This window comes from Gavialis gangeticus, unplaced genomic scaffold, assembly GCF_001723915.1.
Source record: "Gavialis gangeticus isolate Ggan-Ray unplaced genomic scaffold, GavGan_comp1, whole genome shotgun sequence".
Taxonomy (NCBI): Eukaryota; Metazoa; Chordata; order Crocodylia; family Gavialidae; genus Gavialis; species Gavialis gangeticus.
Window position 1 is genome coordinate 114,857,578 of NW_017728992.1, and position 9,300 is coordinate 114,866,877.

At 39.6% G+C, this 9,300-nt stretch overlaps 1 protein-coding gene across 1 annotated transcript in view; it reads right to left on the bottom strand.

Moving 5' to 3' along the window:
* The window catches only part of PXDNL (peroxidasin like), a 407,402-nt gene that overhangs the window by 13,814 nt on the left and 384,288 nt on the right, over nt 1–9,300 (bottom strand). Inside the window, exon 22 of the mRNA XM_019527126.1 lies at nt 8,070–8,199. Coding sequence (XP_019382671.1) covers nt 8,070–8,199 — 130 coding nt within the window. The remainder of the gene's footprint in view (nt 1–8,069; nt 8,200–9,300) is intronic.

The following is a 9,300-nucleotide window of genomic DNA, read 5'->3' on the forward strand; positions in this document are numbered from 1 at the left end:
AGGTGGAGAATGTTATCAGAGTTAGCTCCTATGAGCTGGTTCTTGCAGCTCTTCAGGGTTTCCATCTTGGCCCATCCCAGCAGAAAGTTGGCCAGGAAGATCATGACCTGCTTGGTCACGTAGTACAGAAAATTCTCTTGGTGAAATCCATGTCCAACATGCTAAACAGGCTGCTGAGGTTGACTAAGTCCAGTCAAGGACAGACCAAAAGAGTCTTTCTGTCCTTACAGAAGGGGCAAGCTGTCAGCATTGTCTAATCTAAGAGGCTGAATCCAGGAGCTACCACTGGATGTCACCAGTCCTCTTGGCAATGAGCAGCTTGTACAGGGTGCATCAGGCAAGGTGGGCCTAACCTGGCAATGTTGCCACTAGGTGTTGCCTTCAGGTCATGTCAGAGCAGCCAGAGAGGAGGAGGGCATGGTCCTCCCAAGTTTGTGCAGGTATAAAGAGCTTTTTTGACATGCTCTCAAATCAGGTGCTGCCTCTGTGGATGCTCTCATTCAGCATGTTGAGGGGACACCAAGGTATCAGGCCCACTGCCGTCATTTTCATCCACAGCTTGGGCACCAGGCATCAACATGGATGGTGTGCCCAAAGAGCTCTCATTGAGAAAGGTTTCTCACATGTGGAGGTGGTCTTCCTGGGCAGCAACAGTGTCAACTGGGAAGGTGGTCTTCACTTACACTATGAAGCATGAAGCAAAATGGAAAGAGTTCAGGCCCAGCCAGGTGGCCAGGAACTGTGAAGACTGCTGCAAGACCAGGCCTTGTTGATTTCATGCAACAGCCTTGGAAATCTCTGGCACGTGGCCTGAGGTCCCAGGCAGAAGGAAGCTTACCATGCCTGAGCCAGGTTCCAGTAGAAAGATGGGATGGCATCCTACTTGAAGTGATCAGGATCCAAGAGAAGATCTCCTGATTGAGTCTGAGGCCAAATCTGAGATCCCTCTTTTGGTGAAAAAATGCAGAGGCCAGCCATCACCATCATGGCTGACCTCCTCTGCCTAGAGGCCATTTAACACCTGTAGGAGGTCTTTCCCAAACTCTCTACATCAGAAGTTGACAAGCTTGAGCAGAAGCTATCCTTTCCAGAGCTCACGGTTGCTGTTGAGGGTGTTGTCATGGGAAAAGCCACTGGACTTTGATTACTCATCAAATGCTATTAAAATTTTCTGGTCTATCCCAGATCTCTTGAGAAGCTTTTAGGAGAGCTGGAGGATAAGATCTAGCTAGTCATCAGCCAACAAGCAGTCATGATCCTGCTGACCAAGAAGGGATACCTTGGTAACATTAAGAATTGGCGAACAGTGTTGTTCCTTTGTAATGATTACAAAATCCTTGACAAAGATCCTAGGTCCTAGGGCATAGGCCATGAGTAGAGGTACTATGTGCTCAGTAGAATGATTCACAACAACCTGTTTTCTCTGTGCAACTAGATAGATTAAGAGAAAGCTTTTGACTGAGTCCATCATTATTTCTTATTTCAGACTTAGGAAGCTTTTGGCTTTGGGTCTCTTCACTTTTACCATCTGCCTCCTATTCCAGAACATCTCTAGCCTCCTGAAAATGAATGGAATGCTGGAAACCCCATTCCCAGAATGCAAGCAGATCCAGCAGGGTGGCCGCCTCTATGGATTCCTGTGTGCTCTGGCCATTGAGCCACTGCTCCACGTACCAAGGCACTGCCTGATAGAGGTTGGACCATCCCACTGGCCTCAGCTGCAGCTTATGGTGATGATGTGATTAATGGTGATAAGGAAACTGAATTTAAAAAAGTCATAGAATCATAGAATCACATGAATACTACAAGGTGTGGATAGGTATAGGAGAACAATGATGGCAACACTTACGATAGAAGGTGGAAAAGATGTGTGTGTGGTTGTGGGATGTGTATTATATTAAAGATATAATATACACCAGATTAAGGGATATTTTGCTTAGAGAATATAATAGTTGGCATAAGATACTGTTATTTTATATCTGATGCATAATTCCATATGGAATTTTATGATGCAAGTATTTTGTGATGATAACAAAAAATAACAGGGTGAGAGGGGCCTAAGGTCCCAGGTCTCCCATTTCCTGAATCAATACTGTAACAATATTTTACATTGCTCTCTTACATAAGCTAGGGAACTTGTAGGTGGGATTGATGAGTGACAGGGACTCAGTGACTCATCTTCCTATATACATGCTTTGGCCACAAACCACATTGGGAAGCGGATGTAGCAAGTCAATTGGAGAAACAGTTGCAAATCAACTTCATAGGTGCATGGGCTCATGAATATTTCATACTTCTCTCTCTGTTATACCCCTGAGTTGAATTTATTTATTTAGGCATTCCAGAAAGGACCTATGTTTCCTTTACACCAAGAAATATTTCAGATAATTAGCAGTGTTGTGTGATATCAGGGTCTCTTTTAAAGGACTATCTCTTGGAACACTGATGGGCCTTGGTACATCCAACAGACATTAAAGCTCTACCTAATATAGCTACACATTTTCTCTTTATAGTTCAAAATTACTCTAGTTTCCCATTTTGACTATAGTATCTAAAGTTTACTTCCTTAGGTACTACATTCAACATTTCATCATACACCAACTGGCTGCAAACCACACACCATCCTTATTTGTTTTACTCATAATTCTACGTCACATTATTTATTGTCATACTATATTCTTAACCCTTAAATGATGCATTTTTGGAAAAACAAACGCGCACACCTATTTGCGGTAGAGAAACAACGTGAACAAGGAGGGACTCTGGGAAAGAAGGGGCAAATGAGTAAATGAAGTTCTCTTATGAATACTCCGAGTCAATTTAAACTATAATCCACTCTCATCCTTTTTAGTTGACTCAAAATCTCATTGAAGTATGCATCAATGTGTTTTTAATGTTGATATACTATTTAATTTTCTCCTTCCCTCAGTAGAGGTTTATCTAATAAATAACTTATTTTTTATGAAAACAAACAACATATTTTTCCCATATGAAAGCAACTTCGTAAATTCCTCTATCTATATCATACTTCAAATAACCATAAAAGCCCAACAGAGGAGAAATTCTATATGTTTCCAATTAACTTTATTTTTGAGATTCAGCTATTTCTGAATCTATCCAAACTGTTAGCTCTAAGTTAAAGGCAAACTTGTCAGAACAAAAATTTTACATTCGTTGTCTAGCTTTAAAAAACAACAACAAAAACACCTCTCCTCTGTTTTATTTTTAAAAAATCTATTTCCAGACTTCCCTCAGTTATGAGTGCTTATACAGGTTTCTCCACTTCAGCCAAGGATCCAAGCACATGTCTACATATAAGCAAACAATAGTTGCAACTAATAATGAACTTAAGGATAGATGCATGCTCAACTGGGGTCAAGACCCCCCTGTCACAAGGTTGCGCTCTCTTCTCTTGTACAGTTGTAGTCTAAAGAACTACACTTAAGCAAAGAATCAGCAGCCATCAGCAATACAGTTAGCAAAGAAATGTATCTGAACACTCTTACAGATTCTGAATCACGATATAATCTAATTAGGTTCATAACCTATGCTGTTTGCTGTGTACTTGCAGGAAACTGTTTTCAGTTTGCACAGTGAGCTGAACTGCCCTTTCTTTGGCTAAACCTACAGAAGGGGATAGTCTGGAAGGAAATTACTTTAACCTTCTTGTCAAGGAGAGGATAAGGAATGAGTCACAGGGGCCAACATCAAACTAGAAGCAACTGCAGCTTTCAGGGGCTAATTAGGAGAATTATGTGCATCCCCCACAACTACACCTCTACTTCCTAACACAGACCTATCCACTCCTTCAGTCTGGCTCTGCTGTGGATTGCAAACCTTCAACATGTGGCCTCTTTTGACCCTAGGAAGCAGCAAGGGACAAAGGAGTGGCTAGCAACGCCTTCAACATGAAAGATGAGTAATAATTCTGGCAATGAACGTGCAAAGGCTTATCCCATACCTTAGAAAGAAGTACTTGATGGCTAGAAAATGATATTAAGAAATTTGCTTTTAGGAATTGGCTTGAATGTAAAGTAGATATTGCATTAGAATAATGGTCCAAGGCAAAGGTTAATTGGTTTCAAAAAGCTTGTTTATGACAAAGTATCCTTCAAGGCTCTCTGTGTCTGGACCCAGCAGGGTTAGGGAAATACAGGAATGTGCTGACAGAGCAGAACATGGACAGTACGATGACCACAGGGAAACCAATCAACAATGCCTGAGAATGAAGAGTCAGCACAGGAAAAAAAAAAGATACAAAAAGAGGGATTCACAGTAGCAAAGGGTCCTTGAGGGAGGATCCGAGGCCACCATGGACAGAGGGCACACCACAAGGCCATCTCACCCACCCCACTGGAGTTCCAGGGGGGAGGGGTGCGGGAGGGAGAGGGGAAGAGGGAATGGCTCAGCTCTCAACCTCCAAGCTGCTGACATCTGACATTCAAGACAGAACCTCAGGATGAAGCTTGCATGAATAGCAAGATGTACCTTCCCTCTGTGACAGCCCTAGGACTGGTAGATATAGAATCAGAGTGGTTATTTTATTTGCCTTGCCTCCATTATTTTTATCTGCTATCACTGTGTATCAATAAAATTTGCCTATTATTGAAAGGTAGAAGTCATGGTCAGTCTGAAGGTTTGGGTCCACCCAGAATAAGATACCTGGGTCATAAATCTAGTGCCAAGAGTACTGTTCTCCCACTGTACAATAAGGTAACTGATGGATTACACAAGGTTACTTCAAACAAGACATTGAATAAAACTCAGTGAAGCAATCAGTATATGGTAGACCCAAATACTACAACACTCAACCATAGTGAAAACTAAGCCAAATCTACCTGCTTAGCTATCCTCTTATTACTGCTTTGATTTTTTTTTCCTAAATTTAGAACAAAGAATAGACTCCACAGCTCCCAAGCCCAGACATTCTGTCCCCATCCAGCAAATAGTTATGTAACCTACTGGTAAAGTATACATTATCATGCAGTTCAGTGGCTGGTACACAAAGAAGTGTAGTCCTTTAGGGTTCAAGTAATGGAGGTCTCTACTGAGGATCTTGAAGACTGAGCACTAATGGCATTTTATCCTTATAGTTGTATCAGATTAGATTTGCTTTTCTAGGTCTTTTTTAATGGTTTATTTACTCACACAGGTTTAATGATTCAATATGTGATAGGAATGGATGTGCCATATTTTGATAATTTGTTACACACATTGATTGTTGGTGTCAGACACTGACAGGCATGAAGTTTGAAAACGATTAGGTGACAAGTGTCAGAGATGACCCATCACTGTTTGAATACCACATTTTCATAATTGGATACTCTCAAGATTTTCTGAAAAATTATGTCAAATATGTTTGTGAAAACCATTTATCAAAGAGTTATGACCAATATCTGGGGAATCAACACCTGTTTGTGAACAACTCAGAAAGAGGAAAAGGTCCAAAATGAAGAAACAAATAATAATGAATAATCCCAATAACTTTGGCCATGATTTGCCTCAAAGTTTCTTGAAGATCATTGAAGTGGCTTTTGCAGGAATCATGCTATTGAAGGAATAGTAAAATGTTTTAAAAGTTGTCATTATTTGAAAAGCAGATTTTAGTCTTAGTCCTTGAAAATGGTGGAGGAAAAAAAGGCTGATGGGGAATAGAAAAGCTTACTATCATCACATTCTCTGGATCATGCCCTTTGTGTCCCAAAGAAACAATGCTTATACAACCTTCTTCCTGGTCCCAAGTTTTGATTCTTTTTGTTTCTCTTTCTAATAAAGGTAAAAAGGGTTTCACAAATAATTTTGTGCAGTGACAGCCAGATTTGAAAAGTGGCTGAAAAATATACAAGAGAATAGAAAATGCAAGAGATGACAAAATGTGGGTGAATTTCACTCTGAAAACTGAGGGAAGGAAGGTGACATTTGTAAAATAATGTAAGATTTCTTGGTTTGCTTTGTCAGGTATTCTCTACTCATTCTGACAGCATCCTGTTCCCTTTCATTTTTCTTACTTTCCAACTTCTAGCCAAAGATAGATTCTTGTTGTCAACTTTCTGAACAAGAAAGATCGTCGGCTGTGTTCACCAAAAGTCAGGCAGAAGGCAAGGTAGATATGCACCTTATAGACTAACTGAATAAGAGAGCATAAACTTCTGTGAGCTGGAGTTCTCTTCATCAGTGGTTAATATAGTTGATATTTCAGTTAGTAAGAGGGTGTGACTACATGTGATACTACGTTGCCATAGAGCCATGCTATGGTGACATAGCATCACCGGGCACAAACTGTGACGCCAATACTGCATCACTGTAGTGACAAGCTACCTCATTATAATGTATTGCTATGGTGACACAGCTTCTAAAAATAAGCGGGCACTGCCAGGACAGAACAGTAAGGGCTATCACTGAGCTGTCTCTTCCTTTAGGAAGTACTAAATAATGGCACTGTAACAACAGTGCCATGGGAGGCATGTGAAGACACACCCAGAGTGAAGCAATGATGTGATTACAAACATTGTGCTCTCATATGCACAATAAATATTTCTATTATCATTCATTCATAATAAACTGTATTATGCTAAATGTTAAATAAGACCTGTGGACTATCTTGCCAGCTGTTTAGAAGGAGATTAGGTAAACACTTGCATTTTGTTATACTAGATCTACATCTGTTTATTTGTATGCTACTAAGGCGAAGGGTCATTACATAAATAATGTTTCCCATTAGGTTGATATACCTTACCAGGAAATCCAATACATGCATAAAAACACTCAACCCCCACACTCTATAAAGAGGCATTATATATGCAAATTAATTCAGTAAAAACATTGCACCGCTAATAGCTATGACTGCACAACTGACACAGCCCACTGAAAATCACTTATAAGAGGTACACTGTTTTCATGTTTGGCCAAAGATTCTCATCAGCCTAGAATTCAAGTATATCATCATTGTGCAGCAGCCCACGTCTTAGGACAACAGTATCTTCCTATGACAGGCTTGGTCCCTTCACAGGACAAGGGCTGGCCGGTATGTTGCAGATCCAGTGGCCACCTTCTTCCCTTGCACATCCTCAGGAACAGAACTCCATCAGTTTGCATGAACATAACCTCCCAGTATGGAGTCCCTGCATCCAGCTGTCCCCTATTGATTCACACTCAGAAATGAATCATTACCTCGTTGAAGTTAATAGGTATTGTGTTACTACTTGATGGCAGCTGACATTTCTTCCAATTTTCTGCTCTTTAGGTTATAAATACAACCAATTGGTTTTCAGACTTGGTAGAAACTTTGGAAACCCACCCACAGAACTGTGCAACTAGTACATGGTCATTCAGCAAAAATGAGATTGCCTGATACCCTATCCATCATCTAAATGACTCAGTGCTACATCATCATAAAAATTAATTTAAAAGCATTATTTATAAAACTCTTAAAACTTCACAAGATAACAACTCTGAGGATTAGGAAGCACAAATGGTTATTGCCCACAATCAGAATAATATAAATGCAAAGTCATTTTCAATTAAACAAAAATTAAAGATTTTTAAATGAAATCATTTTAAATACCTAATTAAATGCATATGTGTGTGTATTCATGGTTACTTATGGCAAAGGATAAAACTATACAGTATGTTAAAAAATTAAAACAGTTGTTGATGGTTTGTTTTATGTATTTTGGGGGGGGGGTTGTTATTTTTAACTAAACCAAATTAGACCTCAGTCTTATTACAGTTTGTATTTCTTTATGTTTACAGGTATTAGGTAATACTTTTTATACGAAATCTGACCAGAAGAAAAATAAGAAACTGTTAAAGATATATCACTGGTTGCAGCGTAAGACAATTACCCATTAAAAAACAGAAAAACAAAACCTAAAATAATTTTTAAAGATATTATTTCCTTGGGAAGTCAAACATTTACTTTCAGAATTATTTTTGTACTTCAGCATTATAATAATTTCTTATATAATACAAAATACAGCTAGATGTAGAAAAGCAAGCTGAAGACCCATTGTCACATTACCATGTGATGTATTGAATTTTAATATAGAAGAGTTGATGAAAAGACAAACCTGCTCTTTTAGAGCTGTGATGGCCTTATCAATTTCTGCAACAAAGTCACTGAAATCCTGACTAAATCCACCGGATATTGTGTCATCTAGATGTCTTGCACTGGTGGCATTTCTATGCAGTTCCGGGTATCTGAAATATAAGTTAAATTAACACCAAAAAATGGAAAATAAATACCCCAAAGAAAAGGCTTAACTTGGGAATTAAAGGATTTATAATGAAAGTTAAATGAAAATGTGGGAAATGTAAGCTAAAATGACATTCTTCTTTTGAGATTTTTACGCATGAGATGAAAACTTCTCTTTAGAACATAAGAGGAATGCCATGTTTTATTCCACATATCTTTGCTAGAATATTCAGCTCTCAGAAGTATTTTTCTGGACAAGCTTTTCCCCTACTCCATCTTTGACAAATTAAATGTCACACATTATGCAAAACATAGGTGGGAAAGTTGCTATTTGCATTAAGCATTAATGATGAGAACTATGTTTAAGAAAATAATAGTATGGCTGTCAAAAAATAAATAAATCACGTCTACAGCAAGGCAAGCATAAAATAAGCCAAGCCTACTGAGCACAATGGGTGCATCCACACATGCAAGCAGCAGCTCAAATAGAAGTGGTGCAAATTTGAGCCGGGGCTTTTTGACTTAGCTCAGGTGCTCGGACATGCACTTCATTGTGGAGCAAATTGTGCCACTTGGGACAAAATACCTCTGCCTGGCTCCTCCTGGATCTGCATCCAGGGGGAGCTAGAGCCTGGGGCCAGCACCTGTGCTAGCCCCAGCAGTATAAAAACCTGCCCTCAGGGCAGCTCAGGGCTACGTGCTCTCAAGAGCTTCTGAGGCTCAGCCACTTAGTATCTGGGGACACTACCCTTTGTGTCAGATAGATTGTTGAAGCAGTATCCCAAATTCACTTTTTAAAATACCCCAAAATCCACATTCTTCTACAATTAGAACAAAAGAGAGAGAGAAAGGAAGACTGATCAGGTGGGTAATGTCTTATTGCGATATTTACAACGTTAAAGAAATTTGGAAGCCTACCAGTGTGTCTAGCATCATAATAAAATACATCCTAAATATATGTTTTAATGTTTGCTTTTGGTTTCCTTATCACATGGTGGGTATGTGATGAGGGAATGTGGGGTTTGCAGGAGGGGGTAAGAAGGGGGTGAGGGGATGTGGGTAGGTATGTGGGCAGGTAGGGATGTGAGTCAGTGTGTGGGTAGGTG